At 47.1% G+C, this 27,957-nt stretch overlaps 3 protein-coding genes across 3 annotated transcripts in view; 1 reads left to right on the top strand and 2 right to left on the bottom strand.

Annotated features, from left to right (window-relative positions):
• Positions 1-27,957, bottom strand: part of LOC137454319 (zinc finger protein 850-like) — a 103,856-nt gene that overhangs the window by 52,257 nt on the left and 23,642 nt on the right.
• On the bottom strand, positions 869-1,801 carry LOC137454356 (olfactory receptor 14A16-like). The gene has a single exon (XM_068164404.1). It carries the CDS (start codon positions 1,799-1,801, stop codon positions 869-871), a length of 933 nt encoding a protein of 310 aa, XP_068020505.1.
• LOC137454371 (olfactory receptor 14A16-like) lies at positions 17,726-18,673 on the top strand. Its single transcript, XM_068164418.1, has one exon. It carries the CDS (start codon positions 17,741-17,743, stop codon positions 18,671-18,673), a length of 933 nt encoding a protein of 310 aa, XP_068020519.1. The 5' UTR covers positions 17,726-17,740.

The raw sequence follows: 27,957 nt of genomic DNA, 5'->3' as shown, positions 1-27,957 counted from the left end.
AGACCAACATCAGAAATGAGCCAAGAGGAAAGGATTTAGTTAATGGTGAATGAATTTTGTAAAGAGAATTATTAAAGCAAGAAGAGGAGGGATTGATGGGATCAAAAGGAGGTAGTGTCTTTACAAAGGAAGAATTGGCTAAGAGGGAGTTGGAAGAGAAAGGGAGGAACCAGACAGTTCCCCTTCTCTATGTGATTGTAAATCACAAAGGGGCCTCTGCTAAGTCCCTTCCCTTGAACCTTGTTGTAAATCAGTAGGGGTCTGTCCCAAGATAGCAGACACTGAACACAGCCTGAACTGCTGAACTTTTAGGCCAGAGCAGAGGCTAAACAGACTACTGAATATTAACTTCTGCACCCAGAGAAGTGGAGAACCTAATTCAAATGAGCATAGGATGCATGAAGCAGGGAGGGTTCATGTGAAGGGGAACATGTAGCAGGGGTTTTGGGAAAGACTAAGTCCTGAGTACCTGAGCCAGTGGGGAAAAGGGAGAGGGAGGTTTGTGTCCAGAAATGTAGGATGAAAGGGGAGCTGTGCCTTCAGCAATGAGAGAGACCCCACAGGGAATTGTCCTGTGGACTCTCCCTTTATTCAAATAAAGTTTTACAAGACTCCTCTGACTCTGTTATGAACTTCTAGATGGGAAGAATTTTTCCTTGCATGTTGCACACCCAGGGAGCACAGCTGCTCCTGTCTGCAGTATCTGGGTCACAGCAGACAGGACAACACTGAATCAGAAATGGTCTGAAGAAAGACTCAGGTGGGGAAACAACATTCTCACAAGGGTAACAGCACCAGCAGCAGCCAAAGACAGATAAACCAGACTGAGTGTGACATCAGAACTCCTCTGCAGGAGAGGACAGAGAGTTTATTGTTTCTGAAAGCATCCAGGGATCTGTTTGCTCAGGGCAGCCTTGAGCTCCTGGTTCCTCAGGCTGTAGATGAGAGGGTTCACTGCTGGAGGCACCACTGAGTACAAAACTGCTACCACAAGATCCAGGGATGGAGAGGAGATGGAGGAGGGCTTCAGGTAGGCAAACATTACAGTGCTGAGAAAGAGGGAGACCACAGCCAGGTGAGGGAGGCAGGTGGCAAAGGCTTTGTGGCGTCCCTGCTGAGAGTGGATCCTCAGCACTGCCCTGAAGATCTGCACATAGGACACCACAATGAACACAAAACAGGCAAATAATAAACAGACACTGGCCACAATAAGCCAAAGTTCCCTGAGGTAGGATGTGGAGCAGGAGAGCTTGAGGATCTGGGGGATTTCACAAAAGAACTGGTGCAGAGCATTGCCCTGGCAGAGGGGCAGGGAAAATGTATTGGCTGTGTGCAGCAGAGCATAGAGAAAGCCACAGGCCCAGACAGCTGCTGCCAGGTGGAGACAAACTCTGCTGTCCAGGAGGGTCTCATAGTGCAGGGGTCTGCAGATGGCAACGTAGCGATCGTAGGACATGGTGGTGAGGAGAAAATACTCTGCTGACATTAGGAATACTAAAAAGAAGACCTGGAGAACACATCCTGCATAGGAGATGTCCCTGGTGTCCCAAAGGGAATTGTCCATGGACTTGGGCACAGTGGTGGAGATGGCACCCAGGTCAAGGAGGGCGAGGTTGAGGAGGAAGAAGTACATGGGGGTGTGGAGGTGGTGGTCCCAGGCTATGGTAGTGATGATGAGGCCATTGCCCAGCAGGGCAGCCAGGTAGATGGCCAGGAAGAGGCAGAAGTGCAGGAGCTGCAGCTGCCATGTGCCTGGGAATGGCAGGAGGAGGAAGTGGGTGATGGAGCTGCTGTTGGCCATCTGCTGCCTCTGGCCATGGAGATCTTTATTAGAATAAACCTTTATTAGAATAAACCAAACCAGGTTGGAAGAGACCTTCAAGATCATCGTGTCCAACCCATCAACCAATCCAACCCACCCAAACAGCTAACCAATGGCACCTGTCCAAGGAGGGAAAGGCAGTGACAAGTTAGGGCACATTTGTCTCAGCCTCATTGTAAGCTCCCTCCCTGTGCACCCTGAGGAATGGATCAGCTCAGTCCCATCACTACCACCCAATTACAGAGTTCATCACAGCTTCAAATGCAGGAGGGACACTGTGTTGCCATGAAGATTCCTCTGGTGTCAGAACAGAAAGTGACCAACAGCCCAATCCCAGAATAGAAAAGTCCCATGGAGAGGTGGAGAAACAGGGAGCAGGCCTGCAGTGCTGCAGAGACAGTGAAGGGAAGAGAGGAAGGCAGAGGGGCTCGAGTGAAGCCTTCTCCTTACCCAGCTCTGCTCACTGCTGCTCACAGGATGGAACTGAAGAGCTTTGGCCATCCTTCTGTGTGAACACTTCAGGAGCCTTCAGCTGAGCATCAGCTGCTGAGGTGGAGATGCCTCTAGGAGCTACAGCTGCAGTGTCCTGCACCCACAGCCTCACTGTGTCAGTGACTGCAGTGACTTCTCCTCTAGTGAGCTCTCAGCATCCTCCCAGTCCTGGCCACCTCAAAGCTCTCTGCCTTCCTCATCTCCCTGAGATCTACTGGCTGTGTCCTCAGCCCTGCTGTGCTGTGCAGAGTTGCTGCTCCTGGACAGAGCTGTCTCTCTGCAGCGCTGCCTGCTTGCCAGCAGCACCTTTCAGCCCGGGAGCCTGCCCTGGCTCAGCAGCTCAGGGCCAGCCCAAAGCATTTAAAGGAGCCCTCTGGTGGCTTTGGTGCCAAGCCCATGAACCTCAGAGACTGAGAAGCTGATGAAACCTCTCCAGAAGTCAAAGTCAGTTTCAAACTCTGAAGTTTGTTCTACTGTTAATGGGTCTCAGTGAAGCATACTGGGAAAGGGTCCCCAGGGTCTGGTTAGAGCAGAAGGAGACAGTGGATGCAAGGGAAGCTTCACTGGAGGCACTGAAGCATCTCCAGGCTGTGGTGAGAGCAGAGAACTGAGGCAGTGCTGACAGGTCAGGACAAGCAGCTCAAGGTGGCTCTGCTGCTGAGCAAACCTGGAGGGGTTTCATTGATGCAAAGGGCCAAGCCCTGACCCCCAGCCCCTGGCAAAGCAGATCCTGTCCCTCACCTGTGGCTCAAGGCTCTGCTGGGGGCAGTGGGGAGTGAGGGTGAGCAGTGAGCATGGTAGGACCTTGTCAGGATTGCTGTGGTTTGCTGCAAAGAGACAACTCCTGCTGAAAAGGAATGAAATATACCTTTAAAAATAAATTTTATCAGATGCTTTGTGCAATAAAAACCTCTCCAATTACCTGCAGAAACCTTGGCAATAATTAGAGGTTCAGCAGTATTTAATGAGCCCCATGGAGTATTTGGGGCTGATTACATCATCCTTAGGTACTGCCAGGAGACTCTGCCAAGGTACTGCCAAGAAGCCTCTCAAGAAGTCCAAGTCAGAAGCAAACTCCAAAGTACCTTGAAGCACTGATTGGCCTCACTGAGGCTTGTTACTGACAAAGGCTCCCCAGGGACTCGTTAGAGCAGCTTGTTAGAGGCCAGGATTGCAGGGAGACAAAGGCAAAGTACAGGGGAGAAAAACTTGCCTTTGGTTTATGTAGCAGAAAGGCCAAGCCCTGACCACTGCCCTTGCAATAGAAGAACCTCAAAGCCTCAATGCCAAGTTTCTCCTCACAGGACTTGGTGGCAGAGGCAACTGCTAGAGCCAAGGGCACAATGGCCTTGGTTCTGTTGGGCCTCTCAGCCTTGCCAGAGCGCTTGACTATCCCTACTGCAGCCTGTCCTACACTGACCCATGGCTGCAGCTCTTTCCCTTCAGGCTGCTGACACCAATCTTGCTTCCCCACTCAGCTCTTCCCTTGGCATTTCCATCCCTTCCCTGAGCTGTCTCAGCTCTCCCTGCCATTTCCTGACACCTCTGGATGGCCTTATGCATAGCAGCTCTGCCCTTTGAGGGACATTTCTTTGGCCTCATCTCCACTCTGAACCTTCCAAGCTGCACTTTGTGAAGGTTTGGGAGAAGTCTGAACACAGTTGGTGACCAAACCAATGTCATGTGATAAAACCAGGAGATTCCAAAACAGGCAGTGAAAGGTGAGGAGAACTTCTCCTGGCTAGCTGATGGAAGGGAAAACTCAAGGTTCTCCAAACAAACAACAGGAAGAAGTGACTCAGAGAACTGGAAAAACTCAACAGCTAAGGCTGTGCAGTGTTGGTGGCCAAGAAAAAGGATGACACCAAGATGTGTTCAAGCACCAGCCCTCAGCAGAGGCCACTTGATTCATACACATCATGGCTTATATCTTTTTCTTTCTGTGTCCGTGTGCTCTTTGTGCTTAAGTGATTGGTTTAGGCTTGGTGTCCAGGCACCTCTCTCTCCCTTTTGGTAGCCTGGGGAGTTCTCTCTGTTTCTTCCTTTGTTGTTCACAGATCTTCTTTCCTGGAGTTGTTTACATTCCTGATTCAAGGGCAGAGCTCTGCTTAGTTCAAGGTTAAAGCTGCCCATGGCCACCTGCTTTATCTACAATTCCTCCTTTTTGCCCAGGGCTCATTCTCTTCTGCAGGGCCCTTTGCAGACATGAGAATGAACAGGGCACTGCCAACACCAGGATTGATCCAATCAGCAATATTCACAACCCAGTTTGTAATACTCTCATGTCTATGTTTAGAATGATCACTTCAGTGTGTACAACACAGACCATCAAATTCTGTCCAGCCCTGACCGTGAGCTGATAACAAAGAACCAACAGCAGCTCGATTTTGCAGCCTGGCATGGCTGACACCGTCCTCATCAGTGGCTAATTCAAGCAAGACTTTTGATGCTTCCTTGTCTTGTTTTGCAACCCAAGATGCCAGTTCCCTTAGCTGAGCTGGTGCTTTGCTGTAGCAATTTGAAGCAAGATTACCCTGGCTGCTATATGTTCAGCTTTGTTCTTCATACCTCCATGATCATCTCATTCAGCTGTTAGGCTAAGCCTGCATGGCTCTAAGGCAAAGTGAGTGTGATTAAAGATCATAGTACTAGATCAGCTCCAGATCTGTGCTGCAGGTACACACAGCTTTCTGCTTGTAAGGTCCCTGAAATATCTAATTCTTGAGGCTCTAATGGGGCAAAGAGCAAATTATCATCCCACATGTCCTGATGCTCAAAGCACCTTACTGGTGTGTTACGATTGAATTTTGACAGGCATTTAAATTCCAGGTTTGATTTACTGCATGCAGCAGTGCTGCCCAAATGTTTTGCTATCCCATGGAGTTAGCTGATGTGGGCTCAGGGCATTGTTTCCATTGATCATGCTCTGGAGTAAGCCAAACACAACAAGCAGAGACCCACTGGACCCTGGTACCTGTGGAAACACAAGCATAGCCATGGCCCCAGGTCACAAGATCCCAGGGGCCTTCCCAATCAAGGGTCTGTAAATTGCAGACCCACACTGGGGCCTTTTCTGCCAAAGGATTGCTCACAGACTGCAATGACAAGAAATGAGTTACTACGGCAGGGTTCATACCACTCAGAGAGATGGTTAAATAATTCAGGGTATAGACAGCTTTCCATAGCCTGCTGTGTGGTGTCTCCCCCAGCATTCCCTGTGGTGGTGAGAGAAAGTTCAGTTCTCCCCCCCACAGAGAAACCACGGCTGACTCAGTCAGAGAAGCAAAAATGAATATAAGCTCTATTTACAATCAGGATGAGATGCAGTGAATCTATATGCAATATACAGGATTTACAATATATACAGAAATATACAGCAAAGTTATAAGTTAGATGCTTTCCGTTGACATCTTGGATTATCGTGACAGTCATTGAGGTCAGTGCTAGGCAGGTTTGCTGATTGTCATTTTCATGACAGTTGTGCCGTGTTGGTGTGTCCTGTGGTGAGAGGGTTGCAGCACTTTGCAAAGTTGGTGGTTCTAGGTGTTGACATGAGCTAACTATCTCTTGTTGGTAGCACTAACAAACTTCTTTTTCGCTATGGGGTATTCTGTCTTTCCCCTTTTTTTTGGGGTGGTTGTGGGTATTTATTTGGCTCTGCAGAGGGACCTCGACCGACTGGATAGATGGGCAGAGTCCAATGGGATGGCTTTCAACAAGTCCAAGTGCCGAGTGCTGCACTTTGGCTACGGCAATCCCATGCAGAGCTATAGGCTGGGGTCGGAGTGGCTGGAGAGCTCCCAAACAGAGAGGGACCTGGGTGTGCTGATCGACAGCCACCTGAATATGAGCCAGCAGTGTGCCCAGGTGGCCAGGAGGGCCAATAGCATCCTGGCCTGCATTAGGAATAGTGTGGCCAGCAGGAGCAGGGAGGTCATAGTGCCCCTGTACTCTGCTCTGGTTAGGCCGCACCTTGAGTACTGTGTCCAGTTCTGGGCTCCTCAGTTTAAGAAGGACATTGAAACACTTGAGCATGTCCAGAGAAGGGCAACAAGGCTGGTGAGAGGCCTTGAACACAAGCCCTATGAGGAGAGGCTGAGGGAGCTGGGATTGCTTAGCCTGGAGAAGAGGAGGCTCAGGGGTGACCTCATTGCCCTCTACAACTACCTGAAGGGTGGTTGTAGCCAGGAGGGGGTTGGCCTCTTCTCCCAGGCAACCAGCACCAGAACAAGGGGACACAGTCTCAAGCTGCACCAGGGGAGGTTCAGACTCGAGGTGAGGAGGAAGTTCTTCACCGAGCGAGTCATTCGACATTGGAACCGGTTGCCCAGGGAGGTGGTTGAGTCATCGACCCTGGAGGCGTTCAAGAGGAGATTGGACGTGGCACTTGGTGCCATGGTCTAGTCATGGGGTCTGTGTTGATAGGTTGGACTCGATGATCCTCGAGGTCCTTTCCAACCTAAGTGATACTGTGATACTGTGATACTGTGTTTGTTTTCAGCCTACAATGAGAACGCATGTTGTGTTATAATGAATTTTGATTTTCCCTCTAAGTGTTTAAAATTATAACAAACTGGTGAGATAACAAATAAATCCATATGAACATTTTCTCTTATCACACAACAATCAAACCACCATAATATTCAGTCCTAATTCACATGATGCTGTGGTAAATTCTTCTGATTGATGCTTTTGATCCCAGATTATCCTAACAGTTACTGTGATCGATGTTCGACTGCATGGGAAATGCTGTGTGCTCATGGCCTTGATTCTTCCACTGTTGTTTATTGTGATGATTGCAGTTGACATGGGGTAGTTGTTTCTTGCTGGTGTCAATAAAAACCTTTAGCTATAAAATAAACATCCTCTTTTTGCTTTTTTATGGGGTTTTTATATATATTGCAAACATTTTTTGAATTTTATTTTTTTATTTTGTTATATTATTTTTAAAAATTTTTATTTTAACTTTTAATTCTAATATTTTTAGCTTTTTTCTGTATTTTAATTTTTTTAAATTTAACTTTTAAAACTAATTTTTTAATCCACTTTTAAATTCAAATGTTAAAAAAATTAATTATTTTTCTATTTGTTATATTTTTTAAAATTTTTTATTTTAATTATTTTTTATTCTTTGCCTGTTTGTGTTATTTAATTTACTTTTTAATTTTAATTTTTTATTTCAATTTTTAATTTTTAAAAATTTTAATAAATCTTAATTTTTTATTTTTTAAATTGTTAATTTCATTTATTTTTATTTTACGTTGTTTTGATTTGTTAAAATTTAATCTATTTTTTAAAAATTATTTTTAATTATATTTTTATTATTTTATTTTAATTTTTAAATGTAATTTTAATTGTATTTTTCTTTTTATTTTTTTCATTTTAGTTTTATTTTATTTTTATTTAAATTTTTATTTTAATTTTGTTCAATGTTATTTTTAATTTTTTAATTTTTTTCTTACTTTTAAATTTAATTTTCAATATTATTTTTCAATATTTTAATTTAATTTTTTATACCTTTTTAATGCATTTTTAAATTTATTTTTTCATTATATGTATTTTTTATCTATAATTTTTACTATTTTGTCATTTTAAAATTTTTATCTAATTTTTCCTTTAATTTTAATATAATTTACTTTTAAAATTTAATTAATTTTTTAAAATTTTCATTTCTTATCTATTTATTTTATCTATTTAAAAAATGTTACTTGTTAATCTATATTTTGTTGTTTTAAATAATTTTTAATATATTTTTTAATATATTTTAAATTTTAGTTTTTAATATATTTTTTCCTTTTTTTTTAATTTTAGTTTTATTTTTTAGTTTTGTTTTTGTTCACCTTGTCAAATGCCAGAACATCCAGCATTTTTACCTTCATCTCATGAGTCAAATCTGGATTAGTATTGAATGCCATATGTAAGGTATCGCTGATGGAGCGGCAGACAATGTGTGTGGGGGGTGGGGGGTGGACGGTGCAGAGCCTTCCAAATCTCCCTTTTTGATCTCAGTTAGAACCAGCACCGCAGCAGCTGAATCAAGAGTAGACTTTTCTGCTTTTATAGATTGCAGTGTATGTGACAATGTGCCACAGGGTGCTATAGCAAAAAGCTCCTTTTGAGCCTTTAGACACCTCATCCCGCAGCTGGACTCCAATTTTGTCCCAGGCTTCAGAAGTAAAAGCTTCTTTTACTGTGGGGATAAGACCTTGATCCGGGCCCAGGCTAATACCCCTTTTAAAATCCCAGAATTATAAATAATACCTCTCATGGAGAGGATACTTTGGAGGACTTTTAGCACAGCCTCTTCTTCTTTACTGAGTTCTACACCCATTTCCTCCCTGTCCGCTCACCAGATCCTGGTGAGATTCTCTTCCTTCTCTGAGCGCACACTGCTTATTTCTCCAGCACTGGGGCAGTGCTGATCCGAACAGCTTTCCATCCCCTTTCGCAGCGTACCTCTTATGCTGGGCTGAGCAGCATCGTAGTCCGAGGGTCCCACCCATGAGTTTGGGTGCCAGTTGTTGATGACAGAGTACGGAATCAATACGGACGACCAATATGATCTAAGTATTGTTCAGATTAATTAAGGAAACTCTACAGCTTATATAGACTCACAGAGCATAGCTGGCATAAGTTCATTGGTTCTCTGCAACTGTCCACATGTCCTACTGTTAAACACCATTGGTTAAACTACTATCATCACATGAGGTTGTTGATCAATGTATGCATGCTGTTATTCCCAGATAACTCTCTGTGTTTATAGCTACCAGTGCCCTGCTTTAGTTACATGCTGCAGGCACAGCACTGTTTTGCTAAACTGCTAGCTACGTTTGTGTTTATGGTAAGCATGGCCTACCACCATGTCAGGCTCTAAGCATATACTGCCAGATTGGTTACACTGCTTACTGCCACCATTTCCACAATTAACCACAACCAAACAGCTGTACCTGTGTGGGCGGTATCACTGTCACATTTGAGGTTGGAAGGGACCTCAAGAAACTATCAGGTCCAATCCCCCCTATCACTTAGGATAGTCCACACAGGAGTGTACCCAGGTGGGTTTTGAAAGTCTCAGGAGAAGGAAACTCCACAACCTCTCTGAGCAGCCTGTTCTAGTGCTCTGTCACCTTCACTGCAGAGAAGTTGCTCCTCATGTTGAGGTGAAATCTTCTGTGTTCAAGCTTGAACCTGTTATTTCTTGCCTTATTACTGTGCACCACTGAAAAGAGATTGGGCCCCTCCAGTTGACACCCACTCCTCAGATATTTATACACATTGACGAGATTTGATAGTAATAAATTTATTGAAATTCTTTTTATATTCATAAAGAATTAATATATTTGTATTAATGTATTTGAATAAATATTAACAATTCATAACAGTGCTAAACAAGGTTAAACATATTCCTCATAGAGGACTTAGTAATACATATGCATTAGAATGATAAAAACTTCTGTGAAGAGCTAAAATCCTTCCATTTCTTGCTCTTTGCTGCCCTCTTCTGTCCTTGTGTCAACGTTGTAGTCACTGTGTCATCATCTTGTATTTTTCCTGTTGGTCCTCTGCCAATCCCACAGGATTGTTCTCATCTTGGTACTGAGGCCCAGGTGTGTGAGACCCCATCCTCTTTTCCAGACTCAGCCTTATCTCTCTCTCTGATGTCTAGGGCTGTGGGCAGCTGCCTTATGTCCCTCCACTCTACCAAGCTCAATGGTTCCTTTATTGATGGCTGAAAGCTACTCTAATGAGTGCGAAAGTTTCTAACAGTTAGTGAGGAGTTAATGAGTCTCCTTCCTTCAGATGTCCTGCAGAGAGTGCTGGGCAGGCCTCAGGTGAGGGCCAGCTCTGAGGGGCAGGGGTTGTGTTTGGGCTAGGTTGAGGCCTAGGGTTAAGGTCAAAGGATCAATGCCAAGGGTAAAGGCTGGGGCCAAGATGAGCAATGGGAGCAGAGTCAGGGTCAGGAGTGGGTTTGGGAAGGAGATGAGCTGTAAGAGGTGAGATGCAGGAGGGGTTCAGCTCCACTGTGTTAGAGCAGGGGACTGAGTAGAGAGGATGGGAGGGGCCCAGTCTGTATTGTGAGGTGTGGTATTTTCAATGCAGACCCCAGCAAGACTCCCCCACTGCTGGAAACTGGGTGGGAAGAGAGGGAGACACTTCCCATTCTATGAGCCCACCAAGAGGGGGTTAGACATTCCACCTTCCAAATGCCAAGGTTCAGGACAAGAGATTAAATTTCTTGGTGTGATGAAGAGGTTATTAATGTAGGAATATGCAATATGAATTATAGAAATAATATTTTGTATTAATTATTAAAATTATCACTAACCAATGAATCACTGTTTTATATCCATGTCCTAGTGCAGGATTATGAAATACATCCCAGAAGTGGTTCAGTATTGATCATTTGGACTCAATTAGAATATTGACAGAATTAATTTCTATTAATATAACTCAGGCGACGAGACGCTGGCAGCTGCTTAACTCTATACAGAGGTATTACAATGTGTCAGAGGCTAGAACTAGATATGTGCTGCTAGGCACAGGTGCTTTGAACTGAACGTCAGTGAGTGGGAATCAGGTGGAAGATACACTGTGCCCTTTGTTTGTAGCAAGGTTAGGTTCCGGCAGGCTGCTGTCACTGGGGCTGGCTCCTGGGCTGGTCTGGACGGTGACAGTGGAGGCAACCTTCTCCTTCCCATGGCAGCAGAGAGGGGACGGAACATAGGCTAGCCGGTTGGCAGGCTCCCTTCACAGGACTCAGGCGATTCCATCTGGATGGCAGAGAGTGGTCCTGCGGGGTTGGCCTGGCAGGGCTGGTAGGGCTGGTCCCAGGACAGGGTTAGCCCTGCTTAACTATAGACAGAGGTATTACAATGCACTAGAGTCTGAAACTAGAAATGTGCTGCTAGACACAAGTGCTTTGAACTGAGGCCAAGAAAGCCAATGGCATCCTGGCCTACATCAAGAATAGTGTGGCCAGCAGTAGCAGGGAAGTCATTCTGCCCCTGTACTCAGCACTGGTTAGGCCACACCTTGAGTACTGTGTCCAGTTCTGGGCCCCTCAGTTTAAGAAGGACATTGAGACACTTGAATGTGTCCAGAGAAGGGCAACAAGGCTGGGGAGAGGCCTCGAGCACAAGCCCTACAAGGAGAGACTGAGGAAGCTAGGATTGTTTAGCCTGGAAAAGAGGAGGCTCAGGTAAGACCTCATTGCTCTCTACAACTACCTGAAAGGTGATTGAAGCCAGGAAGGGGTTGGTCTCAACCAGCAGCAGAACAAGAGGACACAGTCTTAGGCTGCACCAGGGGAAGTTTAGGCTTGAGGTAAGGAGAAAGTTCTTCACAGAGAGAGTTGTTAGCCATTGGAATGTGCTACCAAGGGAGGTGGTGGAGTCACCATTCCTGGAGGTGTTCAAGAGGGGATTGGATGTGGCACTTGGTGCCATAGTCTAGTAGTCATGAGGTCTGTGGTGACAGGTTGGACTCGATGATCTTTGAGGTCTCTTCCAACCTTGGTGATACTGTGAAGTGCAGACTCAGCTCCTTGCCCAGTGCACAGCCCTCAGCACAGAGCTGCAGGGCAGCACCACAACATTCTATGTGATTCTATGATTCTGTGACTTAGGCAGCTCCCTCTGGACAGCAAGGAGTGGTCCTGTGGGGTCGGCCTGGCAGGGCCAGTAGGGCTGGTCCTGGGACAGGGTTGGCCCTCGTGGCAATGACCTTTGGGGCCGGTGAGGGCAGCCCCAGGGAAGAGGCACAGCTGCGTGAAGTGGCAACTTCCCCTTTGCTTGGCTTGAAGGAGCAGGCAGGACCCTATCAGAGTGGTCCTGGCTTTGGAGCACAGGGCATGAACGGTGCTCTGGGTTCCCCTGGGGGTCACAGGACATGGAGCAGTGGAAGCAGCAACTCCTCTTCTCTCCCACAGTGGCAGGGTCATGCAGGCATATAGTTAAGCACTGCTCCTGCTCTGTGTGAGTAGGCACAGACTCTTGGTGGTTCATGTCTGCTCCTTAAGCCTGAGGCAGACGTTTGCACTGCCAGACTTGGCTAAGTCCTTTCCCCAGCAACTGGACAGATCTTACCCTCGGGCGTCCAGTCCTCTTGAAGGCACGTGAGGGTCTTCCAACCAGCGAGGTTGACAATGCAACACTGTAGCTTCTCAGGCTCTCACTGTTGGTCTCTCCTCTGGAGATCCTCTCAGGGCTGAGGCTCAATGGACCTGCCTGGCTGCAGGCTTAATAGCAAAGGCTATGGCACAAGCTTAGTCTCAAGCAAGGAGAGAGAACACAGTGAAAGAGAGCAACGTATTTAGAAGCTTGGGTAATACTGATAGGTTTCTGGAGGCTGGATGTGGCCAATGGGCACTCTGGTAAACAGCCAGCTGCAGCTTATGGGAGGCATGAAGCTGGAATTATGCCATGCTTGGTATCGGCACCAGCATCCCATGCCATGGGTGTGTGCAGGGGTCTGTACCACCTGGGCCTTTTTGGACCCCTCATGAAAGGAGGGGGAACTTGTCCATGTGCTGGGACAAGTTTCAGTATCTGGGCATAATGTGCCTTCACCACAGCAGACCCAGTCTGTACTGGGAGAGCTCAGAGAGGTTCAGATTGTAGCTGGAGGGGGCCCAGTCTGAACTGGGATGGCATTGGGGGATCAGTTTGCAGCAATGGGTCCTGGTCTGTGCTGGGATGGAATCAGGGTTTCAGAAGATGCACTTTGTACTGGGATGAGACTCAGACTGTGCTGGGAGATGGCAATGGGACCCCATTTGTACCAGGATCAGGCCACAGTTGCACTGGGATCAGGATACCCACTTTGTGCTGTGCTGGGTGCAGTTGGGACTGGGAAGGGGATCAACATTGCCAATGCTGCCTTCTCAATTCTGTTGGCAGCAGAGTGCAGGCCACAGTTTGCTGTCACCTGGAGGGGTGTGCAATATGCCTGGAATCAACTTCCCCAGGGGTAGAAGCAGAGCTCTACCATTTGTCATGAACTAATCCAGACTGCACTGGGAAGGCCGATGCCCCTGAACATCTACAGTGCATCTATGACATCGTTGTGTGGGGCCACAGGGCCGAAGAAGTGTTGGAGAAGGGAGAAAAAAATTATTCAGATGCTTCTGAAGGCTGAATTTGCCATAAAGAAAAGCAAGGTCAAAGGACCTGCACAGGAAATTCAGTTCTTGGCAAGAAAATGGCAGGCTGGATGCTGTCATGTACCTATGGACATAGTCAACAGGATAGCAACCAAGTCTCCACAATCCAACAAGGAGGAGACACAGTCTGTCCTAGGCCTTGTGGGGCTCTGCAGAGTGCATGTCCCAGGCTGCAGTCAGCTTGTGAGCCCTCTCTATCGAGTGACCTGAAAGCAGAATCATTGTGAGTGGGGCAGTGAGCAACAAGGCTTTGAGCAGATCAAAGAGGAGGGAGCTGTGCAGTGGCACTTGGGCCTAGCTGAATGGCACCAGTGGTGCAAAATATCCTCTACACTGCAGCCAGGGAACATGGAGAGTTGTCCCCAATAGGTTCTTTTCACACACAACAGGAACTCTATCTCCCTGTGCTACTGGTAACAAATCAGACTGAGCTGGACCTGCTGTGGTGGTTTTAGGCTATGCCTTTAAAATCCAGTTACAGATTTTGAGCAGAAAAGTAGAAAACTATAAATAAATCACTCTGGGGTGTCAAAAAGGAAAACTAAAGATGATTCTAAACAAATTCATTGGAGAAATATCTGCCATGAACCAGGCTGTACCTAAACAATTCTTTCTCTTTTCTGACCTCTCTGCTTGCTTCACTCAGGAGAGCCTTCCCTATCGAGTGACCTGAAAGAAGAATCATTCTGAGTGGGGCAGTGAGCAACAAGAAGGCTTTGAACAGATCAAACAAGAGAGAGCTGTGCAGGAGCACTTGGGCCTATCCAAACAGGACCATTGGTGCATAATGTCCTCTGCAGTGCAGAGAGGGAGTGTGGTCTCACTTGGAGTCTCTGGAAGAAGACATCAGGTGAAACCTGAGGTCAGCCATTGGAATTTTAGAGTAGAGGATATGGAGGATCAGAAGCCCACTACACACCACCTGAGAAGGAGATCTTAGCAGCTCTTGTGGCTTTAAGGCACTGGAATGTCTTAAACCATAGAGTAGAGGCCTCCAGAGGCCTGATAGGTCCAGGAGGTGGACAGGAAAGTGCAATCTTTTGTTGTTTCATTCCCATAAGCCCTGCATCTCTATACAAATGGACATTTCTCTTTGCTCTTCTCTTTTCCTCCCTCTCTGCTCCTGGGATGTTCACAGAGATTTAATGGGGTTTGGTGCAGGGGAGTGAGGCCAGGTTTGGCCATGGCAACGCTGCCAGTTGGAGCCTGGAGTGGCCTGGTCTGGCTCAGCCTGGAGCTGGCAAGCAGAATTTGCAGCTGCATCACTCAGGTATGGGGCAGGGCCAAAGAGGCATGGTGCAGGAGGGGGCATTTGCAGCCTGGGTGTTTGGCTCTGTTTGGAAGAAGGCTGTGGGAAGCTTAGATCTGAGGAGGTTTTTGGAGAGCCTCTGCTGAGGTGGACTGGATTTTGTGGCTTTTCTATGCTCTGTACTGTAGGATGGAGTTATGAAGAGTACTTTCCATTCTCTCCAATCCTGTGTGGAAGGCTTTCTTGAACTACTTCAGAGAAGGGTCACAGAGCAGCTGCCTCATTCCTTAAACCCAAGACAGCAACCTAGGAAGGAGCTGGAGCTGCTTCAGAAGTAATGGGGACAGAAGCAGCTCTCCTCTCAGCACCCAGCTTGCCTGTGCTGCACTGGATGTTCAGTGGGAACTTTCCCTCTCCACATCATGAGCCCAGCACTACAGGCAGTGAGTGAGCAGCACTGATTATGCAGTGAGCTGGACTGGGTAAACCAAAGCACCCAGGGATTCTGGGAGAGATTCTGGACTGGCCAAAGGGCAGGTTTTAGAGCGTGGCCTGAGGAAGTGGTTGGTACCCAGGAGGCAGCACCATACAAGGAGTTATCTGAAGATGAAAGGCCTCATGCTCTGGTTACTGATGGATCCTGTTGGGTGGTAGGGAACCATTGGGGGTGGGAGCTGCTGAATGGAGTCCTACACAAGAAGTTGTTGAGGCCACTGAAGGAGAAGGTGAATTGAGTCCATATGCAGCAATGAAAGTATCCAACTGGCTCTAGAGATTGCTGAGAGAAAACTATCTGGGACTTCATCTTTACACAGATTCTCGGATGGTGGCAGTGGGAGAAGATCAATTGGCAAGGCAGAGGGAAGTCCATCTGGATTGCTTCATTGTGGCAGGGCCTTGCTGCTTGGGTAGGAAACATGGCTCTGAAGGTAAGCCATGGGGATGCTCACGTGCCTAGGAGCTGTGCTCCTGAAGAACACCAAAACAATGAGCAGGTAGAGAAGGCTGCCAGAAGTGAGGTAGCCCAAGTGGATCTCCACTGGGAGCACAAAGGTGAACTGTTTGTAGCTCAATGAGCACATGAAACATCAGGACACCTAGGTAGAGCTGCTATGCATGAGGCCATCCAGAGGGGTCAGGAAATGGCAGGGAGAGCTGAGACAGCTCAGGGAAGGGATGGAAATGGCAGGGGGAGAGCTGGCTGGGAAAGCAAGATTGGTGTCAGCAGCCTGAATGGAAAGACCTGAAGGCATGAGATAGTGTAGGAGAGGCTGCAGTAGGGATGGCCAAGGGATCTGGCAGGGTTGAGAGGCCCAACAGGACCAAGGCCTTTGTCCCCTTGGCTCTGGCACTTGCCTCTGCCACCAAGGCCTGTGAGGGAAAACTTTGCTTTGAGGCTTTGAGGTTCTTCTAGTCCAAGGGCAGTGGTCAGGGCTTGGCCTTTCTGCTTCTTAGAACAAAGGCAAGTTTTTCTGCCCTGTACTTTGCCTTTGTCTCCCTGTAATCCTGGCCTCTAACAAGCTGCTCTAACGAGTCCCTGGGGAGCCTTTGTCAGTAACAAGCCTCAGTGAGGCCAATCAGTGCTTCAAGGTACTTTGGAGTTTGCTTCTGACTTGGACTTCTTGAGAGGCTTCCTGGCAGTACCTTGGCAGAGTCTCCTGGCAGTACCTAAGGATGAAGTAAATCAGCCCCAAATACTCCATGGGGCTCATTAAATACTGCTGAACCTCTCATTATTGCCAAGGTTTCTGCAGCTAATTGAAGAGGTTTTTATTGCACAAAGCATCTGTTACAAAGTACTTTTAAAGGTACATTTCATCACTTTTCAGCAGCAAACCACAGCAAAACCTGACAAGGTCTTACCCTGGTCACTGCTCTCCCTCACTCCCCACTGCCCACAGCAGAGTTCAGAGACACAGGTGAGGGACAGGATCTGCCTTGCCAGTGTCTGGGAGTCAGGGCTTGGCCCTTTGGATCAATGAAACCCCTCCAGGTTTCCTCAGCAGCAGAGCCACCTTTAGCTTGTCCTGACCTGTCAGCACTGCCTCAGTTCTCTGCTCTCATCAGAGCCTGGAGATGCTTCAGTGCCTCCAGTGATGCTTCCCTTGCATCCACTGTCTCCTTCTGCTCTAACCAGACCCTGGGGACCCTTTCCCAGTATGCTTCACTGGGACCCATTAAGAGTAGAAGAAACTTCAGAGTTTGAATCTGACTTTGACTTCTGGAGAGGTTTCATCAGCTTGTCAGTCTCTGAGGTTCATGGACTTGGTAGCAAAGCCACCAGAGGGCTCCTTTAAATACCTGGGCTGGTCCTTTTGTGCTGAGCCAGGCCAGGCTCCTGGGCTGGAAGGTGTTGCTGGCAAGCAGGCAGCGCTGCAGAGAGACAGGTCTGTCCAGGAGCAGCTCCTCTGCACAGCACAGTAGGACTGATGACACTGCCAGAGGATCTCAGGGAGATGAGGAAGGCAGAAACTGCTTTGAGGTGTCCAGGACTGGAAGAGTGACTGAGAGCTCGCTGGAGGAAAAGTCACTGCTGTAGCTCCTGCAGGCATTTCCATCTCAGCAGCTGACATTCAGCTGAAGGCTCCTGGAGTGTGCACACAGAAGGATGACCAAAGCCCTTCAGTTCCATCCTGTGAGCAGCAGTGAGCAGAGCTGGGTAAGGAGAAGGCTTCACCCCCAGCCCCTCTGCCTTTCTCTCTTCCCTTCACTGTCCCTGTAGCACTGCAGGCCTGCTCCCTGTTTCTCCACCTCTCCATGGGACTCTTATTCCCTGGGATTGGGCTGTTGGTCACTTGCTGTTCTGACACCAGAGGAATCTTCATGGCAATTCTGGGTCCCTGCTGCATTTGAAGTTGTCATGAATTCTGCCATTGGGTTGGTAGTGATGGGGAATGAGTTGATCCATTCCTCATGCACCTCAGGGACAGGGCTTACAATGAGGTTGAGAGAAGTGTGCCCTAACTTGTCTCTGTCTTTCCCTCCTTGCACAGGTCTCCATGGGCAGAGGCAGCAGATGGCCAACAGCAGCTCCATCACCCACTTCCTCCTCCTGCCATTCCCAGGCACAAGGCAGCTGCAGCTCCTGCACTTCTGCCTCTTCCTGGCCATCTACCTGGCTGCCCTGCTGGGCAATGGCCTCATCATCACCACCATAGCCTGGGACCACCACCTCCACACCCCCATGTACTTCTTCCTCCTCAACCTCGCCCTCCTTGACCTGGGTACCATCTCCACCATTATCCCCAAATCCATGGCCAATTCCCTGAGGGACAGCAGGGACATCTCCTATGCTGGGTGTGTTCTTCAACTGTTCTTTATAGTATTCCTAATTGATGCAGAGTATTTTCTCCTCACCATCATGTCCTATGATCGCTACGTTGCCATCTGCAGACCCCTGCACTATGAGACCCTCCTGGGCAGCAGAGTTTGTCTCCACCTGGCAGCAGCTGCCTGGGCCTGTGGCTTTCTCTTTGCTCTGCTGCACACAGCCAATACATTTTCGCTGCCCCTCTGCCAGGGCAATGCTGTGCACCAGTTCTTCTGTGAAATCCCCCAGATCCTCAAGCTCTCCTGCTCCACATCCTACCTCAGGGAACTTTGGCTTCTTGTGGCCAGTACCTGTTTATTCTTTGTCTGTTTTGTGTTCATTGTGGTGTCCTATGTGCAGATCTTCAGGGCAGTGCTGAGGATTCCCTCTCAGCAGGGACGCCACAAAGCCTTTGCTACCTGCCTCCCTCACCTGGCTGTGGTCTCCCTGTTTCTCACCACTGCCATCTTTGCCTACCTGAAGCCCTCCTCCATTTCCTCCCCATCCCTGGACCTGGTGGTGTCAGTTCTGTACTCAGTGGTGCCTCCAGCAGTGAACCCTCTCATCTACAGCCTGAAGAACCAGGAGCTCAAGGCTGCCCTGAGCAAACTGATCACTGGATGGTTTCAGAAGCAATAAGCTCTTCTGCAGAGCAGTTCTGATGTCCCTCAGTGCAGGCCTAGCCTGACTTCTGTAATTATTAGTGGTGGTGTTTTACTCTGTATTAAACTGTCATCCCTTTTCTAACACAATCTCTGCTTTACTGACCAAGAGTTTGTTCAGCAGGACCTCTGCTATTGGTTTGATTTGTTAAAAAAATAAAGAACCTTTCATTAATATTTTGCTTCCTGAGATCCTTCTCCAGGACTTCTCCAGGGCTTTTCAGCCAGGTACTGTGCAGATCTGGGGGAGGAAAGAGTCCCAGCACAGCAGCACAGCCAGGGAGCACGAGCACCTGGACTTCCAGGGCTGTTCTCTTTCCACTTCCAGCCTCTCCTGGGTCAGTGCAAGGCCTGAGTGCTGTGGCAGCTTGGTCATTGTTCTGCTGTATACCAGTCATAGCATCATGGTATCAGTCAGGGTTGGAAGGGACCACAAGGATCATCTAGTTCCAACCCCCCTGCCATGGGCAGGGACACCCCACACTAGATCAGCCTGGCCAGAGCCTTGTCCAGCCTGATCTTAAACACCTCCAGGGATGGGGCCTCAATCACCTCCCTGGACAACCCATTCCAGGGCTTCACTACTCTCATGGGGAAGAACCTCCTCCTCACATCCAGCCTGAATCTCCCCACCTCCAGCTTCATTCCATTCCCCCTAGTCCTATCACTACCTGATATCCTGAGCAGTCCCTCCCCGGCCTTCCTGTAGGCCCCCTTCAGATACTGGAAGGCGACAATTAGGTCACCTCGGAGCCTTCTCTTCTGCAGACTGAACAGCCCCAACTCCTTCAGTCTGTCCTCATAGGAGAGGTGCTCCAGCCCTCTGATCATCCTCGTGGCCCTTCTCTGGACACGTTCCAGCACCTCCACATCCCTCTTGTAATAGGGGCTCCAGAACTGGACACAGTACTCCAGGTGGGGTCTCACCAGGGCTGAGTAGAGGGGGAGGATCACCTCCCTCGACCTGCTGGCCACACTTCTCCTGATGCAGCCCAGGATCTGATTGGCTTTGCGGGCTGCAAGTGCACACTGAGAGCTCATGTTGAGCTTTTTGTCCACCAGCACCCCCAAGTCTCTCTCCTCAGGGCTACCCTCCAGCCAGTCACTGCCCAGCCTGTATTTGTGCCTGGGATTGCCTCGACCCAGATGCAGGACCCTGCACTTGCTCTTATTGAACTTCATGAGGTTGGCCTGTGCCCACATCTCCAGCCTGTCAAGGTCCCTCTGGATGGCCTCCCTTCCCTCCAGCGTGTCTGCTACACCACACAGCTTGGTGTCATCAGCAAACTTGCTGAGGGTGCACTCAATGCCACTGTCCATGTCCCCCACAAAGATGTTGAATAAGACAGGTCCCAGGACTGATCCCTGAGGGACTCCGCTTGTCACTGGCCTCCACTGGGACATGGAGCCATTGACAGCCACTCTTTGGGTGCGGCCATCAAGCCAGTTCCTTATCCATCTAGTGGTCCACCCATCAAACCCGTGTCACCAGTTTGGAGACCAGGATGTGGTGTGGGACAGTGTCGAAGGCTTTGCTCAGGTCCAGGTAAACAACATCAGTTGCTCGCCCCTCAGCTATTAATTTTGTCACCTGCTCATAGAAGGCCACCAGGTTGGTCAGGCAGGATTTGCCCTTGGCAAAGCCATGCTGACTGTTCCCAATCACCTCTTCACTAGATATCGAGACTGGTTAAACATCACTGTAATATTATGACATTGACAAAAACAATCTTTGCACTATCTGGATGATAGTTGTGATGATGATATAGCTTTGTAGTCTGTTACAGTGAATATTTTTGCTTTTCTGTTTTTTCCTCATCTTGCTGCTAAGCAGGCCTTAAGGCAAATTGAGAAATTGGCTTGCTGGTCAGTTAAACAAGCTAGAGTTATTATTGAAATTTTAGATCAATTGCTTGTAGATCAAAATACTTTAAGGCATGCACTTTTATAGAATAAAGCTGCTGTTAATTTTTTGCTTTTAGCTCATGGTCATGGTTGTGAAGATTTTGAAGACGTGTTGTTTTAATTTGTCTGATCACAGTCAGTCGATTCATAAAAAGCTTGCTTGGTTAGAAAATCATATTTAATCAATTGCTAAAGATGTTAATTTTTTGATCAATGTTTTTGATTTTGGTTTGGAGATTTGTTTTTTTTGGTTCTCAGACTCATTTAAAAAAGGTTTAAGATTGGTTGCTATTGTTTTATTGGTTTTGTTTCTTTTGTGTATTGTATATGGATGTGTTATGCGAAATGTAAATAAGGTAACATCTCGAGTTTTTCTTACACAAAAGAAAAACTGGGGAATTGTGGAGGAATGGCTGGTTATTGAAGGTCACAAAAACATTTTGTCTTTTAGTGAGGATGAACTTGTACAACATAGAACGCAGCTGGTTTAAGCCAATCACTGTCAAGGACAGCGCGACCTTGAGTAGAAAAATGCAAAACTGTGCTAAGCAAAGAAGGAACTTGTGGTTAGCTGTAGCAGGATATAAAACCGCAGGAGGTGGGATTGACATTTAGCTTATAACCAATTGTATGTTGCCATGCATGTGTAATTATCAGGAATTGTATAAATGTGAGCTATTTGGGCAATAAAGTTGGAACTTGCTTATCAATCATATTGATTGTGTCCTTGCCAAGTCCCCCTTCTGCGACACATATAAGTCCATATGAACATTTTCTCTAATCACACAACAATCAAGCAACCATAATATTCAGTCCTAATTCACACGGTGCTGTGGTGCATTCTTCTGATTGATGCTTTCGATCCCAGATTATCATAACAGTTATTGTGATCAATGTTCAACTGCATGGGAAATGCTGTGTCCTCATAGTCTTGATTCTTCTGCCATTGTTTGTTGCAATGATTGCATTTGACAGAAAAGAAGGCTCCGAGGTGACCTTATTGTGGCATTCCAGTATCTGAAAAGAGCCTACAAGAATGCTGGGGAGGGACTTCCTAGGGTGTCAGGAAGTGATAGGACTAGGAAGAATGGAATGAAGCTGGGGTTGGGGAGATTCAGGCTGGATGTGAGGAGGAAGTTCTTCACCATGAGAGTGTGTTACAGTTTGAGCTGGGTGCCCCCCTGCAATGTTTACTTCCTGTGTCCAGAAGTCCAGCCCAGAGGGGTGGACACAGGAAATTATGTAGTATTTCATACCACAATCCTTTGCACCACTATAAGATCCAGTGCGGAGTCTAGCACTTTCTCTTTTCTTCCTCCTCCGTCAGCTGGTAACTGGGTGTGGTGGGATGGAAGGGGTAAGGCTGAGAAGCCTCCTCCCTTCCCCCTTTGTAAAGTAAAAGGGAAAAAAAATTGAAGGGAAAGGAAAAAAAAACTCGCAAGCTGAATTAGCAAAGCAGTGGAGCTATATTTACAAAGCGATGTAGGGTTTGCAGGGGATTATTTACAAATTTACAATATCTACAATATATACAAAGATATACAACAGAGTAACACAGAAATGAGAGTGACCCCCCTCTGGACAGAGGGGGTTCCCCACCTCCGCTCTCCCCTCTCTCCCCCCTTTCCCCAGAGTGGGATAGGAAGAGAGAGAAAAGAGAGGAAAGAAAAAAAAATGTTAGAAGCCGTTTGTGTTAATTGGAAAAGAGTTAATACAGGCCTGTTATCTGTTTTTCTCTCAAGGCCGGAGCCTTGGCAGAAAGCCCAGGACAGAAAGCTGTTGCCTGAAGAAGAGGCGGAAGCAAGACTGACTGAGAAGTGCTGGAAATGTCCAGTATAGTCCCAGCTCAGAAGTGCTTCCTCCCACTCATCCAATGAAATTAGTTTAGACTATTCCTTCCGTTTACCAACTTCCGTCCACCATATTCCCTTTCTTAAGGGGGCAACGTCAACCGGCCACAGTCCACCCCTTCTAAACAATTTCATTGGCTGTTCACACTGTCCATCTAATCCAAAACGATATTTACAGTTCGTGAGTAAAGTTCATAGTCCATTCCGGCTATGCTCAGATGTAGATGATTCAAAAGTCCAAGAAAATCAGAAAATGAGAAAAATGGAAAACAGTTCATTTCTTCGCCGACGAAGCAAAGAAAAGGGAAACAGGGAAATCTCAGGGTTTCTTAGTTGACTCAGGGCTCTCAGGGATCTCAGGGTTCGTGCACCGTAGACTCCTCGTTGATTCTTCCTTTGGACGCGATGTAGCTGTACAACAGTTCAAAGTTAACCTCTTTCAGCTAAAGTTAAGTTTCTTTGTGGAATACACTGAATTTCACCATTCTCTTGCATTACCCAATAAGTGTGACCCGGACCTTCAGCTGAGACCACCCCTCGGACAGGTTTAGCCTCTCCTGAGGGTGAAAATACCCAAACAGTTTTACCTAACAGATTCTTTTCTCTAACAACAGGAACTCTATCACCTTCTACTTTCCGTAGCAAATCTGAATGTGCAGGTCCAGCTCGGTTCACTGAACCTCTACTATTTACCAGCCAGGTTGCTTGTGCTAAATGTTTTTCCCAGTTTTTCAAAGATCCACCCCCCATGGCTTTGAGAGTGGTCTTCAACAAACCGTTGTAGCGTTCAATCTTCCCTGAAGCTGGTGCATAGTAGGGAATGTGGAATATCCACTCAATACCGTGCTCTTTTGCCCAGTTCTTTACAAGGTTGTTCTTGAAATGAGTTCCGTTGTCTGACTCAATCCTCTCTGGAGTTCCGTGTCTCCACAGGATTTGTCTCTCCAGACCAAGAATGGTGTTGCGTGCAGTTGCATGTGGAACTGGATAAGTTTCCAACCATCCAGTGTTTGCCTCTACCATAGTAAGCACGTATTGCTTACCAGAACGAGAACGTGGTAGAGTGATGTAGTCAATCTGCCAAGCTTCACCATACTTGTACTTGGACCATCTGTCACCATACCACAAGGGCTTAAGTCGTTTTGCCTGCTTAATAGCAGCACAAATATCACAGTCATGGATGACTTGTGTGATAGCATCCATGGAAATGTCTATGGATCTGTCACGAGCCCATTGGTATGTTGCATCTCTGCCTTGATGTCCTGACGAATCGTGAGCCCACCGAGCTAAGAATATCTCACCTCGGTGTTTCCAGTCGAGATCAAGATTAGAGTCCATGTCTACTTGAGAAACTCTTGCAGCTAGATCTGCCTGATGGTTGTGTTGCTGTTCCTCAGTAGCTTTGCTCTTAGGAATGTGAGCATCGATATGTCTCACTTTCACTGGAATTCTCTCGATTCGATCAGCAATGTCCTGCCACAGGTTGGCTGCCCAAATGGGTTTTCCTTTTCTCTGCCAACCACTCTTCTTCCAGTTCTTTAGCCAACCCCATAGAGCATTGGCTACCATCCATGAGTCGGTGTAGAGATAAAGCTTTGGCCATCTCTCACGTTCAGCTACATCGAGAGCTAGCTGGACAGCTTTTACCTCTGCAAACTGACTGGATTCTCCTTCTCCATCTTTCGCTTCTGCAACTCGGCGTGTTGGACTCCACACTGCAGACTTCCACCTTCGCTTGTTTCCAACAAGACGACAGGAACCGTCTGTGAACAAAGCGTATTTCTTTTCATCATCAGAAAGGTCATTGTAAGGAGGAGCTTCCTCAGCACGAGTTACTTTCTCCTCTGGAGGTTTAGCACAGTTGATGCCTTCAGGCCAACTTGAGATCACCTCCACTAGACCAGGTCTTTCAAGATTTCCCATTCGAGCTCTCTGTGTTATCAGAGCCATCCACTTAGACCAGGTTGAGTCTGTGGCATGATGTGGTGTGGATCCTTTGCCTTTGAACATCCAATTCAAAACTGGTAATCTGGGAGCTAAGAGAAGTTGTGATTCAGTTCCAATCACTTCAGAAGATGCTTTTACTCCTTCATAGGCAGCTAAAATTTCTTTCTCTGTTGGAGTATAGTTAGCCTCTGAACCTCTGTAACCTCGACTCCAGAAACCAAGAGGTCGTCCACGTGTCTCACCTGGAGCTTTTTGCCACAAGCACCAGGTTGGACCATTGTCACTTGCAGCCGTGTACAAAATGTTCTTAATGTCTGGACCATCTCGGACAGGTCCCAGACCCATTGCTTGAATCACCTCTTGTTTTATTTGGTCAAAGGCTGCTTGTTGTTCAGGTCCCCAGTGGAAATGGTTTCTCTTTCGAGTCACATCATACAGAGGTTTCACAATTTGACTGTATCCAGGAATGTGCAGTCTCCAAAATCCCACTATCCCCAAGAAACGTAGGGTCTCTTGCTTGTTTGTGGGACTTGCCATGGTAGAGACTCTATTTACCACATCCACTGGAATGTGTCGGCGTCCATCCTGCCACTTCACTCCCAGAAACTGAATCTCTGTGGTAGGACCTTTCACCTTGTCTCGTTTGATGGCAAAACCTGCATTCAGAAGAATGTCAATGATTTTGTTACCTTTCTTGAAGACTTCCTCAGCAGTTTTACCCCAGACGATGATATCATCGATGAACTGGATGTGTTCTGGAGCACCGCCTTTCTCCAGAGCATCGTGGATCACTGCATGACAGATGCTTGAGCTGTGGATCCAGCCCATTGGCAGCCTGTTGAAAGTGTACTGGATTCCTCTCCAGGTGAAAGCAAACTGAGGCCTGCATTCCTCTGCTATGGGAATAGAGAAAAATGCATTAGCAATGTCTATGGTAGCATACCATTTGGCCTCTTTGGATTCCAGCTCATACTGAAGCTCCATCATGTCTGGTACTGCTGCACTCATAGGTGGTGTCACTTCATTCAGGGCTCGGTAGTCTACCGTCAGACGCCAGTCTCCATTCTGCTTCCGCACAGGCCACACTGGACTGTTGAAAGGTGAATGAGTTTTGCTGACGACTTTCTGACTTTCCAACTGACGAATCAGATTCTGAATGGGCAACAAAGAGTCACGGTTGGTTCTGTATTGTCTGTGGTGCACAGTCTGAGAAGCAACCGGCAATTTAATGTCCTGTATCTTATGTTGTCCCACAACTGCAGATTCATCAGAAAGTTCAGGTCTGGCAGATAGCTTCAATTTTTGTCCATCAATTTCTATAGAAGCTACTCCAAAAGCCCATTTGTAACCTCTAGGGTCTTTGAAACGCCCTTCTCTCAGAAAATCAATTCCCAAAATACAAGGTGCGTCAGGTCCGGTCACAACTGTATGCTTCCTCCATTGTTTACCAGTTAAACTTATATTAACCTCTACCTTACTTAACTCTTGAGATCCACCAGTGACTCCCAGAATAGTTATAGACTCTGATCCCTGATAATTTGATGGTATTATGGTGCACTGAGCTCCTGTGTCAACCAAGGCCCTGTACTTCCGAAATTGTGAAGTGCCAGGCCACTGGATGTACACATCCCAATAGATTCTATTATCTCTGTTATCCCTCTCCTCCCCCTGGCGGGAGGCAGGGCACCCCTAGTTATGGGGAACATGCGCACATGTGCATTGCACATAGTTTGCAGGGTTATAACTTTGCATGTTATAACTGGAGCCACTGTTGGAGCCATAAGAGTCGTTCTGGGGAACTGTGGAAGTAACAGCTACCCTTCTGGTATTGCTACCTCGGGTTCTGCCACTTTGCAATTCCCTCAGTCTCCTGAAAAGATTAGAAGTTGGTTGGCCATCCCAGCGGTTCATGTTCTCACCAAACTGATCACGCAGAGTTATCCAAATAGTTCTACGTGATTGCCTTGGTGGTCTGTTTTGGAACGACCTGTTTTGGAATGTCCTGTTTTGGAATGACCTCCTTGGAGGACGTGTATTCCTCACAGATGAAACTTGTACCCACCTGGAGGAAGAATTGAAATTATCCCTTTGTGCCAATTGGGATATGGAATTTCTAAATTCATTTTTCAGATCCTTCATGCAATTCTCAATTTTTCCAGACAAAGTTTCAATGGCTGAAACCAAAGAACCACGTGTCATGCTATCCTCCAATTGTCTCATTTGATCACTGAATTGGCCAACCGTGGGAGAAGCTCCACCATAACTTCTTGACACAATTCTGCTTGCCAGAATGTTTGCATAATTGGAAGGAGCAAGTTTGATGATCTTTTTAGCAAGACCAATACCCACAGGAACGTCATCAGGATTCAGAGTTTCATGTTCACCATAGAGTAGCTCTCTAACAGCAAATTCTCTCAAGCGCTTAATTCCCTCATCTATGGTAGTCCAGGGTTTAGGATTCCAGGGAAGATCATCTCGGGAAGGGTATCTCAGGGCAACCGCTATTAAAAGGCGTATCCACAGATTAACCTTACCGAGAGCTTCGCCTAGATGTCTATCTATTCCATTGTCCCTTGAGAGAGTTCCTAACTGAGCTGCTGACTTGTCTCCAACTGTTAGAGCTGAAGCACCTGTATCATAACACCTACTAAGCCAAGCTAGAACTGGCTCCTTATCTGCCCTGGTGAAATCTTTACGGACATTTCTCAATTCCTCCCGTGGTGACGAACAGTCCGTAATATCATCTTCATCTTCATCTCCCTGAATTCTTTGCCCATAAAATCCTGCTGTCATTCTCCTAAGGATCTCTTTAAGCTGAGAACCACCTTTGCCAGCTGCTTTCCTAGCTTCATCTCTATCCTGCTTTGATCTCACTAGGTTAGCTAGATCTTTAAAACAAACCTTCTCTTCCTCCTGAGCAGGATCTTTTAGAGTAGAGGGCCCCTCACCAGGATCAGTCTCCACCTCTTCTTCTCCATCTTGGGCCTTTCCACTTCTAGTCTTTAAAGGAGCCATCTTGACTGGAGCTGTGTTTGAATTTACAGCCACCTTAATGGAAGCTGACAGGTCCTGAGATAAATCAGCTGCTGGGGCAGTGACTTCCGGTCCCACCGAGGGAGTGGGTGGAAGTGACGTTGCTCCGTTAATGGCCGATGGAGAAGAAGAAGAAGGAGAAGTGGGAGAAGGAGTAGGTGCCATGTTGATACCAGCCGATGCCCTTGGCTGCTTGCTAGAATCAGCAAAGTCATTTAGAGCTGCTTTACCAATTAACTTTTTAGCCTTCTTTTTAACTGACACGGGTTCTCCACAGTCCTCGTCACTAGATGACTCTGGGACTGACCTAGAGCCACGGCGTTTTCTTTTTGATCTAGTTTTAATAACAAAACAAGCTCTGGACACCTTTCTCTCTCGCCGTAAAGAAATCAGGAGATACACGATAATTATCACCAGCAGCAGAATTATAGACATGAAATAAATCACCTTTGGATCCCAGGCATCACCTAAAGTTACTGTCTCCTCAGGTGGAATCTTAAAACCCTTTATCTCAATTGGGAGAGTG

This window comes from Melanerpes formicivorus, unplaced genomic scaffold (genome assembly GCF_026170545.1).
Source record: "Melanerpes formicivorus ecotype bairdi unplaced genomic scaffold, bMelFor1.0.p_v2 SCAF_80, whole genome shotgun sequence".
In the NCBI taxonomy this organism is placed as follows: Eukaryota; Metazoa; Chordata; class Aves; order Piciformes; family Picidae; genus Melanerpes; species Melanerpes formicivorus.
This window is presented reverse-complemented; position numbering and strand designations above follow the sequence as displayed.